This window comes from Crocodylus porosus, unplaced genomic scaffold, assembly GCF_001723895.1.
Source record: "Crocodylus porosus isolate Cpor-Errol unplaced genomic scaffold, CroPor_comp1, whole genome shotgun sequence".
Classification (NCBI taxonomy): domain Eukaryota; kingdom Metazoa; phylum Chordata; order Crocodylia; family Crocodylidae; genus Crocodylus; species Crocodylus porosus.
Genome location: NW_017728950.1, coordinates 67,186,465 through 67,212,427, shown reverse-complemented (window position 1 = coordinate 67,212,427; position 25,963 = coordinate 67,186,465). Strand labels below are relative to the sequence as shown.

General features: G+C 41.2%; 1 protein-coding gene across 5 annotated transcripts in view; it reads right to left on the bottom strand.

Moving 5' to 3' along the window:
• The window catches only part of PCSK5 (proprotein convertase subtilisin/kexin type 5), a 378,572-nt gene that overhangs the window by 6,744 nt on the left and 345,865 nt on the right, over positions 1–25,963 (bottom strand). For 2 of the 5 annotated variants that reach the window (XM_019554922.1, XM_019554926.1), the window contains 7 exons: positions 15,906–16,007; positions 14,670–14,865; positions 8,463–8,680; positions 7,004–7,240; positions 6,221–6,451; positions 2,734–2,911; positions 901–1,118 (listed from right to left, as the gene is read on the bottom strand). In XM_019554922.1, the coding sequence (XP_019410467.1) occupies positions 901–1,118; positions 2,734–2,911; positions 6,221–6,451; positions 7,004–7,240; positions 8,463–8,680; positions 14,670–14,865; positions 15,906–16,007 (1,380 nt within the window). Of the gene's footprint in view, positions 1–900; positions 1,119–2,733; positions 2,912–6,220; positions 6,452–7,003; positions 7,241–8,462; positions 8,681–14,669; positions 14,866–15,905; positions 16,008–16,883; positions 16,892–25,963 lie in introns of all 5 variants that reach the window. The other 3 variants (XM_019554924.1, XM_019554927.1, XM_019554923.1) reach the window with 2 other exon arrangements.

Sequence of the window (25,963 nt, the reverse complement as noted above, 5' to 3'; positions counted from 1 at the left end):
GCTAAAGAGCAAGGGCCAGATTCTAATCGCTTTGCTCATATGCACTGGAATTGCTCACAAAGTCTGGTAATACCCACTGGGCATAAAAGGATCAGAATCTAGCTCCTTAGCATCTGACCTCTTGACTGAAGTAGATCAGTACTTTAGCAAGGAACCCCACTGATCGGGGGTTGGCAACCTCCAGCTACAGGCCCATGGAGCTGGGGCTCTAGTGGCATTTGGTGGCATGGAGCTTTACCCATGCTATGCTGCAGTTAGGCATAGAAAGAAACAGTGTTGGGGGTGGTAGTGGGGGGTCCTAGCGCTGGCCCACTTCATACTCAGTGTGGGCCATTTCAGCTCACCACCAGAAAATGTTGCTGACTGCTGCCATTCACTTAAATGGGCATGCAGTTTCTGGCACTGAGCTTATCTTACAAGAGGATTATTAGTAACCAATGGACTCACTCTCTTTCTGTGTGTAAGCCTATCCTAAACATTGCAAAGCTATGTGGAGATACTCAAACTAATTCTAAACAAAAAGGTAGAGTGGCAGCATAATAATCTGCATGGGCTAATTTAACTTGCTAAGAAGCTTAGGTAAACTAATTTAGTTTGCTTGGGTCCTGATGACAGTGAAGAAGAGGTGGCAATCTGAATAAATAAGTTGAGCTATAGCTCACATTGAAACTTGGGTTGTTGAGCTATAGCTCACATTGAAACTTGTGCTTTTTGCTCTTAGTGCCTGAGGTACCTAGATTGAAACTAGCTCAGGTTTGTCCATATATGCTAAAAGGACACCTCCAAATACAATGTAGACATAGTTATAGCTAATTATTATGAAACATTATCAAAATCAAGAGCAAGGAGAGGTTATTGTAATGCTCATGTGGTACAGAAGCAAATAGTGTTGAATATTACCGTCACATGAACTGCAGGTAGGGTGGCACCTTTCACAGGTGTTTGTATCACGGTCCCCATAATAATATTCAGGGCAAGAGCGGAGACATTCATTCTTGGAGTGGAGCAGGAAGAAATAGGCATCGCAGGACAGACAGTCTGTGGGCTGAGGTCCCAAACACTCCTTACAGCTTATGTTGCATTTCTGGCACAAGCCAGTAGAATTGCTTGCATAATATCTGAAAGAGATGAAGTAGTGAAGGCTCTACAAATGCTGAGAGTGCTAAAAAAGACAAAAAATTACAAACAAAACCAAAATCAGAGTTCTCTTTTCGGTCCGTTGTGAAAGTTTCATTCCTGATATCCTTATCTTTGCAAAATGGGCAATGTAGCAATGGGTTCCATTTAATGTATGTATGTGCCATTTGGCTTTGGGATTTTACCTTATAAAGCAAGACCTTCTGAAGCACTGGGTCAAATTCAGGCACAAAGTCAGAAGAGACTACACTGAGCTGGTTCTCAGGAGATATGTCATCTAATTCTGTTAGTCTTCTAGTGGGATGTTGGACAAGTCACTCAGTTATGCAGTGTTTCTGCTGGCCAGCTGGTGATAATAGCACTTTCCAGCCTCCAAGGGTTTCCGCTAGGATCAATTCTGAGAGTGAAGAAAGCAACGGTGGAAGGAGGGAATGAAACATGGCTCCCTCTCTGTTCAAAGCAGGAGAGAATTCCTTTTCCTCTCCTTGACTTGAAAAAGCAGTGGTACCTCTGTTCCTTTGCTTCCTTGGCTAGTGATAATCCTGAATAAATCTGGAGCTAACTCGCTAAAATCCAGGTTCATAATTTTCTTTACTGTGTCAGCTTCTGCCTGGGAATTCCCTTAGTAACCATATGAATGGCAGAAGTACTAATACTTTATTTTTACCCTTAGAGACCGGCTTGTATTACTTATGAGAAAAAGCTAGTGTGAGTTATTCTGTTTTGCCAAAGGGTGATTCACCAGTTCCATTATGTTTGTGTTCAGGCATGTGGGAAAGGAGTAGTATGGTCATAGCTGTAGATGGGATAGAAAGGTAATAGCTACTATGCAGTGTATAGTCAGCACAGGTGTGCAGCTTAGCAAAGGATGTTGAATTTGCTGGTGGATATCCAGTAAATGAGAAGTGCAGGAAAGCTGGGTATTTTGATGAAGGAAGAACTCATATGCTGAAATAATCATGCATTGTCACAAAAGGAGATGTGCCTGAAACAAAAGTAGAAGTCCATACCCCAGTTCAGAACTCAGACCAGACTGATTTCAAACTCTGAGACTAAACAGGTTGGTGTTTAGGAAAGCTTCTTTCTAGATTTCTAATTCCAAGATTTTGGAGTGTGTTATTGTAGAGGTTTTTTTCAGGGGGGAGTGTTGTTAATTTTTTTGTTTAGGCCTACTGGAGATACAGGGGATACTGTGCTCAAGTTTGATAAAATTTCTGTTTGAGAGACTAAAGTTGCCATTTCCAAACTCTGGGTCTGGAAGGGTTGTTGCTGCAAGTTAGACTATGTCTACGCTGTACAATATAGTGTAAATCAGCCTGAGCAGAGCTCTGAACTAACAGGGCTATGCTGTTTTTGGTATGTGAGCTAGCTCTTACATTTCTATATTTAGTTAGATTAGGCAATATAGGCATAACCATGACATTTTATGGGGTGATTTTATGTATGCCATCTCCAAAGGATGAGTGCTAGAATTCCTTAGAGCATATAGTACATTCAGCTTTGGTTCCTCAAGTTACTAGAAAGGTCCATCTAAAAACAGACTTGAAGGCTAGATACAAAAATCTCGTTCCAGTGTGAAAGGTCCTGGAGACTTACCCAACTGGGCAGAACTCTACACATCCATCTCCTTGTTTGTACCAGCCTGGTTTGCAGGAAAGGCATTGTGTACTGTGTTTTCCATTGCAAGTCTGACAGGTACTGTGGCATGTGAAACATCGCCCTTCATCACTGTCAACATAATATCCATCAGGACAAGCTTCAACACAGGTTGTATCTATTGAGGGAATAATGCAGACCAAGGCATCACATATGGTATTCTCTTTTGCTCACTAATGCTGCCTAACATACCTCATGTCTGATTTTACAGAAGAGCCCAAAAGAGAATGCTATGCTCAATTACTGTAATTATTTATATTTCTTTTAAATCTCAGCCCTACAGTTGTCTGTCTTCATTCTTCTGTGATTGTCTGTTTAGATTACAAGCTCTGCCTTATCTATTTTAATTGCTGTAATATACCAGGTTTATTATACATCAGAATAAATAATAACAAATAACATCTGTGATTTATGTCAGCGCATAAAGAGGAAAAAAGAATAGTGAGGAAACTTTATCTCTCCATCTGCAGTACCATTATGTTTACCTCTCTCTGGTTCCAAGTACCTAGTTCATTGCTGTATATTTGGTCAAAGCTTTAGGATTTATGGGAATTCTGAGTGTTAATTATATGTTTTCAAAGGGCCTTTACCACTGAGTATAATTTAACAGCTTAGCTGTTGCTTTGCTTGCTGGGAACACATATTTTTCTTTTGCCAAATGTACCAGGCATATCACAGTGTTTCACTGAGATGCTGGTGAATTGTCAATAGCATATAATAGAATAATATGGGACTGAATAATGTGCATCCAACTTCCCAAAGTTAGAGAAAAATAACTATTTAGTGATAGCAATAAGTTCACTTGTTTTGTCACCCAGGTAGTCATATCAGTTTTGCTACAGATACATCAGGGGAATTATTTTTTACATTGATACTATCTCTTTGACTTTTTTTTTGCTCCTTTTTATATGATAAGTTGTGTGGATACCTCAAACTAATGTTCAAATGAGCAAAATGGTATTGTTCTTTAGCACTAGAACCAGTCTTGAACTTTAGAGTCAAACCTACACAAAACCTTAAGTTTCAAAATCTGAACTGTGTCAACATCTGAGGTTCCTGATTTCATGTTCAAATTCAGCTCACAGCTGAGATGGGAAGTGAGGGCACTTTTACACATGCTCCATGGGTGGAGTTGAGGGCAGGGGCAGTGCTTTAATTAGAGCAGCTCTGAGGCCTGCTCTACTTAAAGTGTGGCTGCCACATCTCCTGAATCAGCATCCCTGAGCCGATGGGCGCATTTGAACTAAAGCTTGTTCGATGAGCTTTAGTTCAAGTGCCCCTGCCACCATTTTCAAGCATGGGGACACTGATCCGAGAGGTGCAGGAGGCTGCTGGAGTGCGGCAGTTGCCAATTGATTAATCAAGTCTGCTCCAATGTGCTGGAATTCCAGCGTGTCAAAGCAGCCTCAGTTCTTGTGTATAGGTGCCCTGAGATCTGAGCCTGAATTGATTATTGGGATCTGAAGCTTCAGCCAGAGTTGATCTCTTTTACCATGTGCTCATGCTATGCTGTAATGCAGTAGACAGGCAACTATAGGAGAAAGAAGAAATGTGTTATTAAAAGTGGGATTTTTCTGCAAAAAATGTTTAATTATTTATTTTTGCCCTGAAGCTAATTTTTTGTGGGGGAGGGATTCAGGATTTGGCCCCAGAAAAATATCTCTAGTTCTCTACAATAGTCGTTTTCCAGTGGAAGGAATATTGCTCTTCATTACATTTATAAATATTCAATTTTGTTTTCTTTTTCTGAGAAAATATGCATGAAAGACTAAATCTTGATGGCATTTCACAGTTTGTACTCAGCTGTTTCTGGCACTTAGAAATCACTCCAGTACATGGCTGGAGAATCTTGCTTGTGCATGTAGGCCCGTGTAGGCCCATATTGCTTGTCAGATTTGGGGTCAGGAGGGAATTTTCTTCCTGAGTCAGGTCAGAGTGACAAAGACTGTATAGAGTTTTCATAGATTTCATACACATTAGGGCTGGAAGGGACCTCGGGAGATCATCGAGTCCAGCCCCCTGCCCAAAGGGCAGGAAGGCAGCTGGGGTCATGGGATCCCAGCAAGATAAGCATCCAATTTGCTCTTGAAGGTGTTCAATGCAGGTGCTTGAACCACCTCTGATGGCAGGCTGTTCCAGACCTTGGGGGCTCGGACAGTAAAGAAATTCTTCCTTATGTCCAGCCTGAAACGGTCTCGCAGGAGTTTATGACCGTTCGACCTCGTCATCCCTTGGGGCGCTCTGGTGAACAAACGTTCCCCCAGATCCTGGTGGTCACCCCCGATAAACTTATAGGTGGCCATCAGAGTTTTTTTTCCTCTGTAGTTCAGAATATAGTCATAGTCCTAGGATCATCTGAGCTAAGTGTCCTTATCTCATCTATTTCTTCCCTATTTCCTCAACTACTTTTTACCTGTGATGTACTACAGGGTTTTTCTCCACCCCTTAGTGTATTTTGTAATTGTAATATAGGAGAGGTCTCAGAGCATGTGTCTTTTTTTACTCTTTTGGACAAATGGTTGCCAGAGAACATAGAGGTCTGGATTCAATTAATCAAACCATTAAATTGAATGGATCAAACCACTGGATTTGGGGGTGGCAGGGGAGATGCAAAGTATCCTGGGATGCTGGGGGACTGTGAGTTAACTTGAATCTGGAGGGGCTCTGGGACAGAAGTTCAATAAAGCGATATAACCTGAAGCAGTTAAACCTGATACTATAGCCATCCAGATTTATTTTAAACTGGTTTTGGATGTTTTGAAAGTGGTTTATATGCACTGAACTTTTGTTGTGTTGCAGATTTGAACTGGTTTCCGATCACTTATACCTGTTTATATGTTAATTTTTTCCTGTAGCCAGGAAGTCCAATCTTTGTATTCATTGCTTCAAAGATGAGATTGCTTGAGTTAAGGCACTGAGTAAAATCCCTTTGGGGAGAAAGTATAGCTTTTCATTGTTCTGTAATCCATTAAAGACACAATGATCCTAGGACAACTTTTCAGCATCTGTTTTTAATTGTGTCTGCATATTTGTGAGTACACTGCTTTTGTGCATGAGAGCCTCCCAACACATTGGAATGACCCAGCATTTTAATATCCATGTAACCTTTATATGTACAAAATAAATGTGCTTGCAATAGTTTCTTGGTTTACTGAGGGGCCAACTACCTCAAGGAAGCCAACATGCATCATGGAGTGAGAATGTGCATACTGCAGTTGCTATGGAGTAGCCGACATGCTATAAATCCTCACCTCTCTTTACCTCACAGCAACTTGCCATGAAGTCTTATATCACTGACATTTGATGAACAGAAGGGGGTTTTTTGGAGTAAGAGGAACCATTTTCAACAGGGGTCTCCATATGTCACACTCATATTCCTGCAAAGGTAAGATGAAATCAAGCCTGGATGCTGGAGCAAGATACTCACTGAGAAGATGTCGGTTTTTTGAGCAGCTGAGACACAGATCTTCAGTAGGGCCTATACAGCGAAAGCATTTTTCATGGCAAGGTTTGCAGGTATGAGTCTTCTGATCCTGGTACTCAGTAAGAGAGCAGAACGTAGACACCATGCAGTAACCCTGCCTGTTCATCACGAAGCCCTCCCTACAGGTCAAGCAATCAGTAGAAGAGGAGCAGGTCTGGCAGGTCCTGTTGCACTCTGAAATACACAAACACAGGTATTTCACTGCTTCTTTTCTATTTTGGATTTTATGAAGCAGACTTAATTTTTCAAGTAGCCGTCAGAGTCCTAGAGGCATATTCTGAAGTAGGGATACAGGAGAAAAGTGTGTCTGTGTGTCTATGTGCACGTGCATATGCTTGTTTCAATATTACTGTCTATCTTCTTTTTAGAGCCAACGCCATTTGGGTTTTTTTCCCTTTAACCACCTTTGAACAGATATTTTTTTCCTATTTGCAAATAATTCAGAACATAATATATATTAGTGTTCTAATTATTATTATTCCATTATTCATTACTTTATACTCATCAGTAATATGTTTCATTTTCAGTCATGTTGTCCATTAATTTTGTTCTGTTAGCTCACTCTGGGCTTCCATATAATCTTCTTTTTTTTTGTCTTGTCTAAATCAAGTTATGTCTTTGCCAAATTTTGCTGTCTTTCAGTCATCAATAAATACATTTAACTGTACCTAAAAATCACGTTTGTTACTATTCAACCAGTCTCCATATTCCTTTGAAAAAAAGTACCTTGACAATCTTCGGTTCCTTCTTCATAGTAAGTCCCTTCCGGACATTCTTTAAAACACCCACCATTATACTGAACAAAGGAACTGATTGCGCACTCAGTACAGTCATCAGAATCAGGCCCATCACATTCTTTGCAGTCCTCATTGCAGGAAAAGCACCTGTTAGATTCAGCATAAAAGCCAGAGGGGCAGTCCTGCAGACACCTCCCATTGTGCAGGAAAAACTGTTCTATGCATGCTACCGAAAACAAAAAGGAAATGGATAAATAAAAGAGAAACTTATTTCTTCTACTGATTAGAGCAACAAAACTTGCATACAACACCTGCTGTATTATAGCTAGTGATGGACGAACTGGCTCAGAAAAAATAAGGTCTACCCCTAAATACGTGATGAAATATAGGCTGCACTCCAGCTGAGAATTTAACTAAAGAACCTTCTACTCAATAATGCCAAATTACATCTGGATTCTAAACTTCCTAAAAGTCAGGAAGAGCCAAATGTGAAATTCTGTTTAGTTCATGATCATGTCTGATTACATCATAATCTATCTGGAATACTTAGATGCAATTCTGAATTTTCCTGGAGCCTGGTGGATGGCATTGGGATGTGGGATAATGGGTTCAGCTCTGTTTTATTATTGAGTTTGTTTAAATGGCTTTTGTTCATTATCTTGTATATCCATTACTCTTATATTTCTAAAATGGCTGGTATTACCTTGACCTTCAGACAAATATTCACATTTTGGGGTGTGTAGCCATATTGAACAGACTCCCCAAGCCTTTTGAGATTCATTTCCTACTAATTATATTAATACTCAAAGGACCTGATTCTCCACTATTCACTTTGGCCACATCTACACATGTGCTTTAATGTGCAGTAAACTATTTTACTGTGCATTAATGTGTCACATAAAAAAGTGACATTAGTGTAATCACTAATGTGCAGTAAATGTCTGCTACACATTGAGTGCAACTAAAAAAACATGCAAATAGTGCAGTATAATGCACATAAATTTAATCCCTCACATTGGAGGTACTAAATTTAATGCATATTAAAAAGATGCATTAATACACTTGTAAATGTGCCCCTTGTGTAGTCATTTGCACCCAGATGGTAGCATTTTACTTTCACCTTGCCCAGATGTAAATGTCTACAGTGGAAAATCAGAAACATGCTAAATTAAGAATGGAATTAAATTTGGGAGTAAGAATGAAATAGAAACAGGGACATTGGACAAGTATCCTGCCTATATCTAGCAGGGTAACATTCCTATCTCATGGTGAAGTGCATGGTAGCACCATCTCAACTGCTCAACAGTGATACTGAAGTCACTCTTCCCATTCTTGTTAACTATAAAGGAATCATCTCTTTCAACAAATCTTTGTTTGACAGCCTATGTGCTCACAGAAGTCTTGCCTTGGATGAGGAGATAAATGCTATTTGTCATTCCTGGTCGTACCTTTGCAGGTGTGTTCATGAATGCATTCCTGACACATCTCAGGGCAATGTTTACAGGTCCCATCAGTGGCAAAGTGCCTCTCAGAACAGGAAGGTTTACATTCCCAGTGCTCCAAGAGCAAGGGACTCTCACAGGACAAACATTTTGTGGCATCCCCCATGCATGTCTTGCAGGGTTTGTTGCACTTGTTGCAAGTATCAGCTTCAGCAAAATGCCCCCTAGAGAGTCAGTAAAAAGACAAAGGATATTGTAGGACATATATTTCTGGGACAGCAATGGCAGGGATAAAAATGCATTTATTAAGAGCTTCACAAGAGACACATTTCACATACAGCTGAATTATACCATATTTTTAATACAAAACAACATATCCTGCCCCCTAGCTCACATCCCACCTCCTTCTAGAATCATTGAAGTTGCCTGCATCTGGAAGGGCTGCATGATATTAGAGGGGTGTCCTTTCTTCTGTGCATCAAGTTGTACCACAGCCCTGCTCCTCACTCCCTGGCCTCTGCCAGGTAAGAGAGGTATGGAGTAAGGGAGAAGAAATCCACTGTCTATAGACTTCCTTATCTGACATTCAGCATTGACAGTCAGGAGGAGACCATGAAATATCGCTCTGAGAGCAATAAGAGGAGGAAAACAAAGAGACAGTTTCTAGTAGCAGAAGGGACAGGAAGCAGGGAGGAAGAAACTTTGTCCTAGCACTAGGATGGGTGGGAAGAAGGAAGAGAAAAGTGAGCCTTTCCTCATCCCAACCCAATGCCAGGAAGGATGACAGGTTCCAGCAGTCAGGAAAGGCACCACAGTGAAGCTCAACAGAGATGCCAGGGTACAAGGGAGGAAGAAAAAGACAGGGATAGAAAAGAGTTGTTCCCCTTGACAAGAAGTGTCATTCAAGGACCTTGGCAGCGCTACTGCATTTTCCATTTGTACAAGTTGCCATGCTCTTATCTGTGATATACAAGTTGTGAGCAACAGAAGACAAGTTCTTTTGTCAGGCATCTATATGCTCTAACCAGACTGCTCTATATTTTACAATGGTGATTCCAACATGTTCTTCCTGATGCAGGTTCTTACCATCTTGAGCTGTGAAAATTGAACAGCTTTAAGGGATTTAACATAGAATACTGTGGACAAGCATAGTCTTTCAATGTTTGGGAGTATTAGCTCCCAAAGAAAGGTTAGCTAGGCTTGGCATACATGTCATAGACAAAGGGGGGAGAAAGAATGGTCTGAAGGCATGTTTAATTCTGAGTAAGCTCTTGAAAAAGAAAGGTACAGAGATCTCAGCAAGTTGTTTGACATAAATGACAATTAAAAAATGTGTAGTCACTGGATGAAATTAAAGAAAGGACTGAACTAGCATCTGAAGCAGTGCCAGCAGTATGTCTTTTCACACTAATATCTGCTCACAAGCAGATTACCAGAGTGGTGCCCTCTAAGTCACAACTGGCAGTTTGTGGGTAGGGCTCTCTATAGAAAGCCTGAGGAGAAGAATTAGGATGAAAGGCTAGTGGAAAGCTGAGAAAAGAGAAAAAGAAATACCTCCTCCATCTTGCCTGTTCCCATATTCTTCTTCCTTTTTTCCTTATCCTTTTTCATCACCCAACACCTCCTCCTCCCAGTTCTTTCTTCATCCTTCCTTCTCCTCTCACTAGTTCATCTTGCTATCATGATCCAGTCTTTCTAAGGACATGACTACACTTAATGATGAAGTGTAGTGTGGACAAGTCCCAAGATCGTGTTAAACAACAAAACTAAGACTCAGGGTGATTCAGCCAGCACATAGTTGTGTGGTGACTACAGTTGGATCTCTTCTTGTACTGAAAGTAGCATCAATACACTATGCTGCAGTATGTATTGAAGACATATCCTAAAAGCTCCTAGTTAGTGTGTCAGAGGTGAGGGTAGTGCAATATAAAAGATCATCTTCTTCTTTGACAGTCCCTCAAGGATTATTGTCTTCCATGTGGCTCTTGACAGAATGAGACCTTAATCCAAGACAAGGAGACCAAGACAACTGGGGATCTTATTCTGCTGCAGCATTCATCTGCCTTTACAGCCATTGAGATTCTAACATCTTCTTCCACCTGCTCCACCATTCAGGACTTGTAGACCCATGACTGGGGCTGGGCAGGCTTACTATAGTGGTATTCAACACGTCAAGGAATATATGTGGCTTTTCAGGAGGGAAACCATTGCTATTTACTGTCCTCACCACATCCTGGTGGTGTTACCACTGCTTGGTCTGCAACTGCTTATTCATCAGTGTTTCCCCTGCTTATTTCACAGATAATGTATTTCACTGAGAGGAGAGACTGAGGGACCTGGACCTCTTCAGCCTCTGCAAAAGAAGGCTGAGAGGTGATCTTGTGGCTGCCTACAAATTCATTAGGGGAAAGCAGCAAGGGATTGGAGAAGCTCTGTTCACCAGGGCACCTCTTGGAGTAACAAGGAGCAATGGTCACAAACTGACAGAGAGCAGATTTAGGCTAGACATCAGGAAAAACTTCTTTACAGTAAGGATGGCCAAAATTTGGAATGGGCTTTCAAGGGAGGTGGTGCTTACCTTGGGGGTCTTTAAGAGAAGGCTGGACAGGCATCTGGCTGGGGTCATCTGACCCCAACACTCTTTCTTGTCTAGTCAGGGGTCGGACTCGATGATTTGTTGAGGTTCCTTCTGACCCTAACATCTATGAACCTATGAATTTCATGGTGTACAAGTCAAGTTTTGAAGCCCAATTTTTAACTCTTAAAACTCAACCTGGTGCCGAAGGATTGGAAACTAGCTAATAGGATCCCAATTTTTAAGAAAGGGAGGAAGGAAGACTCAAGTAACTATAGGCCCATAAGCCTCACCTCGGTGCTTGGGAAGATCTTGGAGAGAATCATCAAGGAGCACTTCTGTGGGGGGGCCAGCAGGGGAGATCATGCACAGGGCCAATCAGCATGGGTTCATCAAAGTCAGGTCCTGCCTGACCAACCTGATTGCCTTTTATGACCAAGTAATTAAATCTTTGGATGATGGTGTTGCTGCGGACATAGTCTTTCTAGACTTTAAGAAGGCCTTTGACACTGTCTCTCACCCCATTCTCATCAATAAACTAGGCGACTGTAGCATTAATGCCTACACAGTTGGGTGGGTAAAAAATTGGCTGATGGGGTGCACCCAGAGAGTAGCGGTAGACAGGTTGTACTCAACCTGGTGAGATGTGAGTAGTGGGGTACCCCAGGGCTTGGTCCTCAGGCCCACGCTGGTTAACATCTTCATCAGCGACTTGGACGAGGGGGTTGAAAGCACGTTGTCCAAGTTTGCTGATGACACTAAGATGTGGGGTGAGGTGGACACACTTGAAGGGAGAGAGAGGCTGCAACTAGATTTAGACAGACTACAAAAGTGGGCAGATGAGAATAGGATGGAGTTCAACATAGATAGATGCAGGGTGCTGCACCTGGGGAGAAGGAATTCACAGCATACATACAGGTTGGAGAGTTCCCCTCTTGAAAGCACAGAGGTGGAAAGGGATCTTGGGGTCATTATTGACTCCAGGATGAACATGAGCTGCTAATGCCAGACCGCAGCCAGCAAGGCCAGCCATATCTTGTTATGCATCCAAAGCCAGTCCAGAGAGGTGATACTTCCCCTCTGTATGACTTTGGTCAGGCTGCAGTTGGAGTATTGCATCCAGTACTGGACGCCGCACTTTAAAAAGGATGTGGCCAGCCTGGAGAGAGTTCAGAGGAGGGCCACCCGTTTTGTGAGAGGGCAGCAGGACAGGCCCTGTGAGGAGAGACTGAGGGACCTGAACCTGTTCAGCCCCGGCAAGGGGAAGCTGAGGGGGGACCTGGTGGCTGCCTACAAACTCATCAGGGGAGATCAACAGCAAATAGGAAGAGCCCTTTTCTCCCCAGCACCACCTGGGGTGATGAAGAACAATGGTAATAAGCTGATGGAGAATAGGTTTAGGTTAGAGATCAGGAGGCAATATTTTACAGTTTGGGTGGCCAAAATCTGGAACCAACTTCCCAGGGAAGTGGTCCTCACCCCTACCTTGGGCAAATTCAGAAAGAGGTTAGATGATCACCTGTCTGGTATCTTGTGAACCCAGCATTCATTCCTGCCTGTGGCAGGGGGTCAGGCTAGATGATCTGATCAGATCCCTCCTGACCCTAGCTACTATGAAACCTCAACTTATACACCATATCAAGGCCTGTGGGCCTTGCCATCACTATGGAGATGCCGCTCAGCTGGGCACTGAGCTTGGCTGGGTGATGAGCTCAGCCAGGTGCTGGGCTTGGTGCTTGGGTGGTGAGGCCCCATCCCCTGCCAGTGCGTTATGGAGATGCCACTCAGCAGGGCACTGAGCCCGGCCCTGTCTCTTGTGAGCAGCACTGCCTGCACTGTGCCAGCTGAGCACCAAGCCCGGTCCCATCTGCTGTGAGTGGCACAGGGGGCTTGGCTAGGCTGGTGCGGCCCAGGCAGGGCCACTCACCTGGCTGAACGGCATTTCCATAGGGCACTCACAGGAGATGAGGCTGCACCAGCTGAGCACTGAGCCTAGTGCTGCTCGCAGGGGATGGGCACTCGCAGGGGATGAGCTCAGCACTTGCCTGGTGCTGCCCAGGCAGCCCTGCTCACTGGGGATGAGGGTGGGCTTGGGGCTTGGCTGGCACGGCCCAGACAGCATCACTCACAGGGGATGGAACTGGGCTCAGTGCTTAGCTGGTGCAGCCCCATCCCCTGCGAGCAGCGCTGCCTGGACTGCATCAATTAAGCACCAAGTCCAGCCCCATCCCCTGCAAGCGATGCTGCAGCACGTGTCCACTGCTTGGGGGCCCAGCCTGCAGTGAAGGTGTGCAGGGGCCAGTATAAGTTGACCCTGTATTTCTGATCCAAAAAGTTAGGTTGACTTATACACTGGAATTCCTAACTTTTTGGATCAGAAAAATAAGATCGTCTCATACACAGTATCAACCTGTACACCATGAAATATGGTAACTTTCCATGAAGGTCATTCCACTATCTACCACCTGTGGATGTGCTGGGTAGCAATATAGCTCTGCTCCACAGAAAAGAGGATATTAAGGACTGCTGAAAGCCTCTACATTTCTGTGCAACTCCTAGAAAAAGGCAGGTATTAATAAATGCAATGAAAGAAAGCAGAAACTGAAGAACAGATAGACTTTGCTGTAGTAAATCCAGTATCTAAAATCCCATTTATGACTGTGAAAGGCAGCAAAAAGCAGAAGCAGCATAAAGAAAGGGTGAGTGATAATGGAAAAAAAAGTTAAATAGCCTCATCATGTGCACACATTGTGGGACGCTGGAAACGCACACAAGTTACTGTACCACTGCTAAAGCATTATTTTGAGATAGGTATCAGAAATACAGGGTAAAATCTACTAAGGCAAGAAAACCCTCCATACTAGCTTTGGATCTGAAGTGAAGTATCTGTTTAGTGTAGTTTCTTCATATTTATTCTGGTCTATAAAATCAGAATCCATTCTACTGGCCCTCTCTTGTCTAGTGAGCAAGGGACACAGCAGTTGTGAAAATAATGGCAGGAAAATCAATGTAAGAATGTAAAGAATCCTTCAGGAATTGTAAGAAAAAATAATACAAAGAATTCATGTATATCACAGTGTAGGAGAGAGCTGAACACATTTTATTAGAAGGAAGAAATTAAGTGGCAGCCATTAAAGGTTTAATCGAAGTGATAGAAGGTGATAAGCAGGATGGACAGTGCAGGGGAACCTGATCTATTTTAGGGGCAGATCCATGGGAGCCTTCATCTCTGAACAGGAGAAAAGCCAAATGGAATGCATTATTAATCATCTCATTTGCATGCTCAGGATGGTTAAGCCCATTAATCCCTCAGTCGCTCCATTGCATGCCCACATGCAATATTACATTCTGGTGTCAGTGTGATTTTTGCCATTGACTCTGGGACTTCACGCACAGCTCTTATTTTTCTTGCACTCACGTGCAACTTCTATTATGAGCAATGGCAATTATGTTATCCAGCTGAAACATAAATCAAATGTAAGCATACTGTAATTTTGGATAGTCAAGCTACTACATTAATCTTTCCTTAGAGAGGCTTAATAAATGGTTTTAACCATGGAAATGAGCTAGAAATTCATAACAACACCTGAAGGTTAATGTAGACAAAGAAGCTAAAGAATGAATAAAAAATTACTTACTCTGGGCATTCCTGAAGGCATCTGCCTTCATGCAGGTAGAACAGCTGATCTGGGACAGAGTAGCACTTTAGGCAGTGCCTAGGTTCAGAGCAGTTTTCACAGTTGTCTGTGCAATTCTCACATTTCCCATTTCTTAGGTTGGCAAAAGTTCCTTGAGGGCATTGCTTGACACATGTTTCAAAGGAAAGAAATGTCCCTATACAGAAGACCCAACCAAGGAAAATGAATAGGTGAGAAGTCTAAACAAAACATTGCTGGAGCTTTTCTTGTGCTGGCAACACATACTGATGGGCTTCTTTTTCTTAAACTGGATACCTTAGCTTAGTAGACCGTGCAAGTCCAAAATTCAGCTTTATTTTTTTTAACTGCAACATTCTTTTAAGCTCTTTCCCAAAGAAGTCTGTTCGGCCCTCACTCACAGTCACTTATCTGACTTTCAGAATAGATAGGCCATAGAATTTCACCCAGCAATTCCTGCAGCAAGCCAACAACTTATAGGTGAGTGAACAAGGCATCGACAAGATGCCTTAAGAAACAGGTAAATATCAATCGCTTATAATGGTGTGTACTTTATTCCTAGCCTGAATATATCTAGTTTCAGTTTCAGTCTGCAGATAGTACATCTTCTGATTTCCCAGATTTACCTGAATCTAAGACAACCCTGAATTTTAGATGACCCCAGTAATTAGATTCTATACATAGGAAATTTATAAATGTGTTATAATTTTCCATGTATAGACTCTAAATATTGGAGGGTTCTCTTCAAGTCATCCCTCCCACTGCTGTAGAGGCTCAGGCGGTGGTGGGGTTGATAAAGCGAGGTCAAGCAGGTTGTGCTTGTGGCTACTACCTGCCACCTTGGCTCACTGCCTGCCTCCCGCCCCACAGCCTTGCACCCCCCCTTTCCCCTCTGCCTCTGCTTCTCCTTCTGCCCCTCCCCCTCCAGCCTCTGCTCCCACCTCCCATCCCACTTCTGCACCCCACTTCCTCCCCTGCCTCACCCCCCCCCACCCTCATACTCAATTTTAAGACAAGGGGCTTTTCTGTCCCATGTTAAATGGGGGTGGGGAACCTCATCTTAGAATCAAGTAAATATGTTAATATGCTACATGAGTGAAGAAACTTCTACCATTCATTACCCTATATATCCTTTGGCAATATATAGTATATGAAACATATATGGAAGAGTAGCTTACTATATTACAAATTCACCCAAAGAAGCTAGATGCCACTTACCTTTGGGACAGGAAGTACACACATTGGCAGCTGTACTGCAGGTCTTACATGAAGAATCACAGGGCTCGTTCTGTCCTGGGGTGCCTGTATAGGGAAGAAAAACTACTGCTTATTTTGTAGTCTTACTGGAGAACAATGCCTTTAAGAAGGCAAACAGGCAATCTTTGAATTTTTCTACTTTTTCTGTTTAGGTTTACTCAGGGATATTTAAAAAAAACATAATTATTGGCACAGCTACTTCTAGAATCCTCAGAATGAGACAAGGAGAAAAACGGTGATTCAGTTCAACTGCACAAGTGAAAATTTGAGTAAAAAGGTAGTGTAATAAAATAAAACACACAAGTTATCACCAGATAACTGGACTGTTTGGTGCTGAAGACATTTTAGTTTATTGTTGGTAATTTTAGGTAAGTTATATAGAATAGAAGATTCCTGTATATAGATTATGGATATGTGGATACATTCTCATTAGAAGACAAGTAAGGTTAGTGGATTGCTGCTGAATACAGAATTTTTTCTATGGTTTTGTTATGTTGTATTAATGGGAATTAATTATAAATATGAAAGGGAGAAAGTGACTGCCTAGAATGAGAGTCCTTAAAATACATTTATTTTGATACCCATCACCACCTATTCCCCTTCCGCAGCAGGAAGACTCCTTTGTGTGCTCCCTACTGAATCCTTAAATTTGAAAAAGTAGGCTTCTAACTCCTAGTGGGAAACCTGAGACCCTGAGTTAGTATTTGCAGAGACTTTGCTCAGCAGTAGACTAGATTTCAAGGGGCCTTAGGAACACACCTAATTTGTCAAAGTTGTTCCTTATTTTAATGTTGACAAAAGGCTGCTCAAATTAAAAGAAACATGGCATGCAGGACTCCCATCAAGGCATTTTTTCTTATTAAAGATGAGTGTAGACACTGTCAACTTTGACCTCTAGACCTCTTATATTTTAACTGCTTCTATTTTGTATCAGTAGATCAGTATGTCTCTCTTTCCTGTGTTTAACATACAGTAAGTGCTGTAAAGACCACAGCATTCAGCCATTGCTGTCTTTGGCCTACCAAGGCCCTTGATTCCATTTCATGGCCTCAAAAAAGAATCAATGAGCAAATGAGAACATGAATATATAGCAAATAAGAATGAATATGAGTAACACAGAATGAACATGGGCATGTGAACTACTAAATACATGGCCTCTTTTATTCATTTCATTATTTATTATCCTCTTGTGAGACAAAAAATCAAAGTGAGATAGGTTGATTTTTCTTATATCCTTTATAATTTGAAAACACTCAGTTAAACCACATCTAACTCCTCTTCCTCCCAGGCTAACTCAGAAGGTCAGAGATCCTCCAGAGCCTCTGTGGTCTATAGTGCTGACATGGTTAAAGTAATCCAATGTTTGTAGCTGATAGGAAAGGAGTAACCTTTGACTCTCCAGGCTAAATGGCCAAGTTTCTATTTACACATAGGTCAACTGAAGGCAGCCTTACTATAAGTATAGAGCAGGATTCAAATTCACAACTCTAGAGCTATAACAAGATGCCCTAGCTGCTCTGCCAGGCATGATACCTCTAGCCTTTTTATCTTATCTTCAACCATAAGTCTCTTCATACCTTACACTGGCTTCACTTGCCTTCTCTGGACCTATTCTTTTTTAGAAACAGCAAAAACATGTGTCCAAAGTAGACTGTATTACAGTTCACATGGTGCCTAAAACTGAGTTTGATACAGTTTACCATTATTAAATATTGTCTCATTTTCTATCACTTTGCTAAGGCACCATGAGAGAGTCTATACAGACGTTTTTCTTTAGCCTTGATGAGGCAAGTGTTAACTATCTCTCCCTGGGTAACAGGAAAGCCACAGCTGCATGCCTTAAATGTATGGATTGTCAGAGAGGGCAGTGGGGCTGGGGCAGCTGTGATAAATGAAGTAATTCTCCCAACACCTTTATAAGAGAGATGGGCTCTACTGACTAAAGCTTTCTGTTACTTAAGGAGGGGAAGGAGTAGTCCTTTCTTGATTTCACCTTTAGTTTGACTTAGCTATTCTGGTTTAGTTAGCTTCACTTAGACTCTGGAGTGTAGGAAGCCTTTATAACCTTGATAGTCATTGTTTTTGGAGGCAGACTCTGAAAAGCTAGGTGTTTGACAGGAAGTAGGATTTCTAGATCCTGAGCTAGAGGTGCTATGGGGTAATTCTTAATACTTATTTCAGTCTGAGCTGGGTGCTGGACAGATATCATGAGAAGCACTATAAAACAACACTGTCTTTTTTTCTGGGGATCCTACAAGTTCAGAATCCATTACCCTCTAGGAAATATGCAAACCATTATCAATATTCATAGCCATACAATTAACCAACTTAAATTCCATCTGTTCTTATGCTACTTAATTTATTTAAGGCTATTTGGAGTCTCTCTCAATGCTCTGGATGTTACTAATTAAATCAAGATATAGATAACTTCATTAGGAAGTCTTCAGATGAATAAAAAAAGTACAGTACAGGTCTAAAGAGATCACCAAGCACCTTACTTCTTAGCAGCTGTTTTTTTCCACAAAATTCACAAGTTTTGTTTCATAGCTATTTATTTCCTTAATACTGTCTTATTGTAAACTAGATCAAAGCCTTTTAAAAAAATAGGGCTACCTTTAATTAGTAGGTAACAGTCCTTGAAAAGCAAGGCATCATTTTTTTTCTCTTCTGTAAGCTGACAGTATTAACCTGTATTTTTTTTTTTTTTTTTTTTCAAGCTTGTTACTTTTCTGTCTCTTAAATGTTTTGTCTTTCATTTTCTTTGGTATTGAGGCAAGATTCTTATTCTGGGAATCCGTGGATTCCCCTCGATTCCTCTTTTAAAAAGTAGCTGTGCAAGCCCTCTTTGATCATCTTGAATTATTATTGCTCTTTTGTGTAGCCACATTATTAATTAATATTTCTCACTTTTATGTACCTCTAAAACCTCAAAAGACCTGAATACCATCTGTTCTTGGTAGCTAACTTGAACTGCTTTTTTCAAGTTGCTCTATCAACTCCTTGGAACCCTTTATGTCAAGACTATGCTCTGATTTCCTTTAGAAAATATCTGCACTTTTTTTTTTTTCCTATTCAAAGGTGAACTCAGATTTTAATTCAGCTTCTCAACAGCCACGCACTTTTCAGTATTTTATTTCATATTATTTCCTTTGATATCCCCACCATAGGCAGGACAAATTCTTTTAAGTTGTATCACCGCATACTAATTATGAGTGAAGAAAAGAGACTAAATATAACAGAAGCATCCACTGCCAAGATAATGGGACCTTGACCTTGTTTGAGCCATTGGGATAGTGCAAATAGAAGTTGGAGAAGGCTGAAACAGAGCGGCTGTTAGCAGCTGCTGAAGAATGGTTTACAGCCTCTCATCTCTCTGAAAACATTTCCCTCTTTGCAGTTAAGAAACACTGATTTATTTATTTTTTTCTTTTACAAGATATTACAAGAAGATATTTTGGTACTGAAGACTGCAGTGTAAAGCTTGCATCTTTGGTTCCTTGGCAACACGTGTGATTACGATTATGATTATTTTTGAACAACCACTTTTGTAGTATGTCTGAATGTCCACCAGAGGGAAATGTGCACAAGCAGTTGAGCTTCATATGCCTCACAGCACTTCTATAAATGCAGCTTCTAACTTTCCAGTCCGACAAATATTTATACACCTCTCTTAAGAACACTTTTCCTAGTACTGATATGAAAAGCTTCCAATTAACTTGGGTCATTTAGATTTGGGTTTCCCCAGGTGGAGTTTCCCCTGCCTCAAAACAACCATTGACTCTACCCAGCTTAAAAAAATTAGGGCCCAACTCTGCTCTTGATAGTCTGTTGTTTTAACTGCTTCTCAAATGCAATTTTCTTTCTCCTTTAGAAAGTGGCCAATGTTCTACATATGCTCCAAATGTCCTCTAAAATTCTGCAAAGGTTTCATGATGGATGCCTGTGCACAGCACCTGCCATATTATGAACAGTGCTTTTATAAACAGAACAGCTTTGCAGAGTTGTCAAGAAAATTGGCCAGACCACTGACAAAATATATTTGCTTGGCTTTTGTTCTAATGACTGATGGTAATTTGAAAACAAATGGCTATTTTCTGCCATATAAAAACATTTCATCTGTTGTTGAAAAACATTACTCACTCTGGACATGTGGCAAGTCAAGCCTTGTAGGGCCGGCTGAAATAGAATTAATTGGTATCTGAGTTGTCTGCATGAAGGAAAAGAGTTTTTGGGATCAGGGAGTGAAAAAAGGAATAGAAAGAGGAAAAGAGTTGCCCATTTTAGCTGTTAGTCTTGCATTCTAAGTTTGCTTCTCTGGAGCTTTTATCTGAGAGAGCATTGAATAAGGCAAGTTCCTATCTGCTTCTAGCTATGACGTGTTGTTTTGTGAAGGCTATCCTCTTGTGCTCCAGAATCTAAGCCTTCATTTAAAAAATATTTAAGTCTGTTGCCCTGATGGCTGTACAGAAAGCCTTAAATATGCAAGCCAGATGTTCACCAGTGCAATGATGCTGGCCTGGTTCTGCAGACAGCCTTGAAATAATAGACAAGAGAGAAATGTGAGCTACTTCTTTTTATTCAGACAAATAGGATGCTGGCTTGATGCTTTTTGATGAGTTAACTATTTACTGTTTCATTTCTGATGTTTAAAAAATGGAAAGAGACATCATCAGACTTTCAGGGTTTATTGGATGATGGTTTTTCCTTAGATTTCTCATAAACTATATCACCTATGTAAATACCCACTAAGTCTAAAATGTGGCTCAGTGTTGCATTTAATTCCCATTTCCTTCATCAGTAAAGGAAATTTAGCTGCTTTACTTCCTATTTCAAAAACTAAAGAGCTAACTTTTACGTTGCCGTTTTGTGAGCTAAGCTCTTGCCTGGTGTAGCACTCGATCTGTTGAGGTTGTTCCGAGGCTTCTAAAGTGAAAGACAATGAAAAAGCTGATTTTTAGTGTTCTCCTTCTTTCTAATTTATACTCTCTCAAAGTGAGTTAGTGTTGTACAACGTGACATAAGACAGTGTTAAAGAACCACAGAAATAATTAATTTCTCTAACTCTGAATAAGAAATTTTATTGGAATAGTGACAGCACTGAATACAGTTCTAGTCCCAATGAAGTCATGTGTCTGTAAAGTTATTTTGTGTCTGGGTCACTGTAGTATTTCTAGTGGCACAGATGAAAAGAAAAAGTTCATATTTGGAACCCTTCACATGCCTTATTATTTACTCATAAGAATACAAGGTGAAAAAAGGGGCTGGATCTATGCAGTGAATGGGCATGTCTGAAGAGAGAAACATTAGTATACAGGCCTCAGCCTTCAAACAGCTGCTTAAATATACAGTCCTCTCTTTGATCTTCCTAGTAGGCAGCCATAAGAGAACTTGCATTAGAGGATGAACAGTCTCTTTGTGCTTCTTGTCCTGCTCATCTCTCTTCAGCTTGATGCTTATGCACATAACTTACTCTTCATCCATACAGGCTAGGGACAGACATTACACAAACCAGCTTAAGTGATCAGAAACTGGTTTAAACCTGTAACAGAACAGATGTGCAGTGCACATAAACCAGTTTGAAAATGGCTGAAACCAGTTTTAGATAAACCTGGTTGAATGTAGTATCAGACTTAACTGATTTGGATCAAACCGGTTTATGCAATGTCTGTCCCAGAACCCTTGCTGGCTTAAAGTTAAAGCAGATGCCCCCAACATCCCAGCATGATCTCTGTGCTGGACAGGGCTTTCTGTTCCACAGCAGAGCTGGTTCCTCACCTCTGCCCCCTACCCAGAGCTCTGGCAGAGACTTCCAGGCACAGCAAGGTCTGCCTGGCTTCCTCCTACCCAGGCCCCCACCCTTGGTGCTCAAGCAGGAAATCCACCTCCTCTCCCTCCCTCCTTCTCATCTTCTGCAGCACAGATCCTGGCCCCACAAACTTTAGGTATGTGGTATGCTAGCTAATGCTAAGAGATGTCTGTGCATGTGTGTCTCCCATTTCACTGGGCCAGGCAGACAGAACAGTGACCACTTAGAACTTTTTGGAGGTAATCAACAGGTCAGCTAGTAAGCTGTTTAAGAAGAGTTTGAACTAATGGAGAGAGGCAACTGTTTTGCTGATTGGGTGATAAACACTGTTATCAGCCCACTGCTGGCTTGCTGGCCTGTCAGTTTGCTGCAGATAGTATAAAGAAGAAGGTAGGGAGATTGAAAAGATCTGTATCATCAACAGATCCATGCATTGCAGCCCCTCCATGCTCGCTTGCCTCAGAGTGCTAGCAGGGGGCTGGAAACACTCCCACCCCTTGAGCAGTGAGGGAAAAGCCTGGGGTGGTGCAGGCTGACCTCCCTAATCAGAGGTCCTGCAGGGGCTGGCCATGCCCCAGTCTCAGCTCAGAACCGTGGAAGAGAGGGTACGGCTGCTCTAACAGCCCCTGGTTTCTAGGCTGAGCCACTGGAGGCATGTACCTGAATTTCTGGAATGAAAGGGGAATGTCCATCCACCTCTGAATTGGTTCAAGCTTTGTACGTTAGACTAACCTGAAAAGATTGAATCAATTCAGGCTCAGGCTTTTTGAATGTTTGTCCCTAGCCACAGTGAAGGATCTAACCATTAAAATTCATGTTTATCAAAGCCACCTTGTTTTTTTTCATTTAGGGACCACATGCTCAGATAGTAGTTAGGTAAATGAGAGCGATTAAAATGATTAAATTTTGATCTTCATATCAAATTAGCACCCACATTTATACTTGCGACTCTGTTTTTTAATTAAAAATATACCAGCTTCTGGTAAAGGATCTGTGTTTCTATGTCAATGTTTTTTGCAGGCCTAACCACAAAACATGGTACATTGTTGTAGTGACAAGTCTAAAACAAACTGCACTAGTAGGGCTGTTGTAACCATGCACACATTCCAGTTTAGAAGGTGACCTGTTTGGTTTGTGCACTGCATAGTAAAGATGTGATTTGAATATGATCCAGTTATTTCCAGTGGGGATGCTATTTAGTGTGTTAAGTTTTATTCTGCTTCTGCTACTGGCCTTGCAAAAATGATACTGCCATGAATAAAAATGCATAAACTAACCACATATCTCTAAAAGATGATTACAATTACAAAGACATAATAAAATGTAATGAAAACAATATCCATATGTAATAAAATACTAGAACTTATCCAATCTCTCTCAAAGACTTATGAGAATTATAAATTTAAAGGTACTGTAGGATTGGTGAGAGGTAAATCACAGCCCCCCAATAACCATTAATTTCCAATCTAGTTATCTTGTAACAACCATAACTTTAGTTTACAAACGAATGCCTAGAATATAAAATCTCCATGCAACTCCAAGAGGGTTGACAAAGATTATATGGGTTAGTAAATAACTTTTGCCTGCCTCTTACAACCTTAAAATCCACATATGAATGTTGTTTAAAAAGATTTCCTGATGTGTCTTATGCTGCTACATCTTCCTTTCTAAATGTCCATAATAATTTTTCATCTAGACCTGCCCCCATTGCATATTCTCCATCTCTCTCTTCTCTATCCATTTAATCTTTTTTCCTGGTCTTCTCCTCAGCTTTTCCATACACCCCAAAATAGGTAGCCTCTATGATGAATTATGCATTTGGCCCCTACTTCCTCTAAGTCTGCAGTGTCTGAATATTTTTTTCTTTCAACCAACCCCCTCTGAGCATGTTACATCTTTAATTGATGTAATTTACTGTAGCATTAAGGAAAAAGTGTGAAGGATGATGCAGTTGTCTCATGACTTCTCGTAAGAGTATCCAATGACAGCCAATGGATGCTATTTCTATTATGTGTCCTAATATATGAGGTGTACTAGATATGTGCTTACTTTTGCATAGTTAATTACAGTGGTGTTCTGGGGCCTTTTTTGAGAGTAAATTGCAAGTATTCCCTCTTGGATGTTTTGTAGAAACAGATCTAAGCCCACGCCCATTGTTTCCTTTGCACCTCACAAAAAAATGCATTAGGCTATGCTGAGTAACTGTGCAACACACAAGCCTGGGGTGTGGTATTTATGGTGAACTGACAAAATGAAGACCTGATTGCAGCTTACAAAATGTCTAGTCCCCTTGAAAGGATATGTGTAATCATTTGGTGAATCAAGCCTACACTAGTATGTCTCCTGGCTTCCAAAATCATTTCATCATCTGGTACACCAGATAAAATACAGATGTTTCAAGCTACAAACACAGAGCTCAACCTTTTCTTTTTTCCTTGGCTTGCCTTTTTAAATGTCTGGATGCCAGACATATCTGTTTCCTTATTTCAGGCCATGATATGACTTATTAATGATTCCCAGTTTGGAATGGAATATTTTGCCCACCAGAATACCCACAAAATTAGTATTATTTTAGAGAGTTATTCTCTATAGAATGTCTGAATTGGTATGTGGGCTCATGAAAATTCATGAGACTGGTCTTTCATTTATCCTTACGCAAGAAGTGGAAGCTAGAAAAAATGTGTCCTCTGCACCCAGAAGGAGATTTTCATTTTCACCAGGATGCATCAGTCTCCCAAAAGAAATTCAGTCTCTGCATTGATTCATCTTATAGCATGTTGCCTTTTAATTTATTATCCAGGAGGCAAACTGGAACAAGTCTCGCTTCGTAAGACTTACAAGGGTTGGTTGTGAACCATCATATCCAATCTGATTGATCAATTTAGTTATTAAACTGGTCGGTAGGATTTTAAATCACACTGTCCATATCCATATACTCAAATGGGTTCCAGAGGGCTGAAGACAATGGCCTCATTATTTGTGAATAAAATGTAAAGTCTAGCAACACCCTGCTTCTCTCACTTCAGTATTTCCATAGAAGAAAGGCAAGATGGCTTTTGTAAAGCTGTCATAGTCATTACTGAACTAAACAATGTGGGTCAAATACTTTTGGCCAGATTGCTGGCTGTGTCATGGTCATCACAGAAGCCATATATTTAATTTCATTATGCCAGAGAAGTGGGCATTCCCCACGAATCTTAGGATCTAATAGTGAGTTTGATTTTACTTCTACTAGTAGGTACCCACAGCAAAGGTCCACTGTCCTGCTCTTCTTTTTTTACCGTAACCTTATATATACTGCTACACCCTTCATCTCTCTTTCTGTGTTTAAAGCATCACTTCATATTTTGTGATCTCCTAGTCCTAAAACTGGGAAGGGGAGGGGGTGAATCCTAGGTTTTGTTTGACCACTACTTTTCAACTTGCCCACCATGGATGATCATGTCAGGAAAAAAACTATGACTGGTACAGCTCTTTGTCTGGGGAGCATGAAAAACTGTCACTGAGAGCAAGAACAAGCTGACTTTCTTTTATCTTACCTGTTCTTGCAATGATGATAATGAAGGATCACAAACTCAATAGGAGTCAGTCATGTGAGGTTTTCACAAGAAAAGCAAATGACTTTTATATGACAGACCTCTGACATGGAAACCAAAATTCTATGGATGGATAGTATACTTGGAGGTCTGCAGTTTGCAGATATCTGCTTCCTAAATGCATTGAAAACCAAAATGGAGTAAAAGACTAGTAATCTCATCACAGCACTTGAACAAATAGGTCTTATCACCAAGTCAAAAGCAAAAGTAAAGAAAGTTCACGTATCCTGAGACAACTCTATCACTTCAGAAGAAGTAGACTTGGGAACTGCTGAGTTTACTTTCTTGGGTAGCATCATTCATAGATCTTGATTGCATCTACTCTGTATCAACTCAAGTGGGTAAGGCAAATACTGCTGTTTTGGAAGCTCACACCAACATGGAAGTTTCATAGTATTAGCCTCAGTGCTAAATTATGAATCTTTGGGTTGGAGCACAGGTATCAAATATAATTCAGCCCATAAAACCATGCCACCAGGTCCACTGGTAGTCCATCAGGGTACCAGAAGATAAGGGGCATAACCTGCAACAGAATTTGGGGTCCCTGGACCCTGATGAATATGGCCATTAGTGGCAGCCCCATGGACTGGTGCCACCACCAGAATGCAGGCCCATGA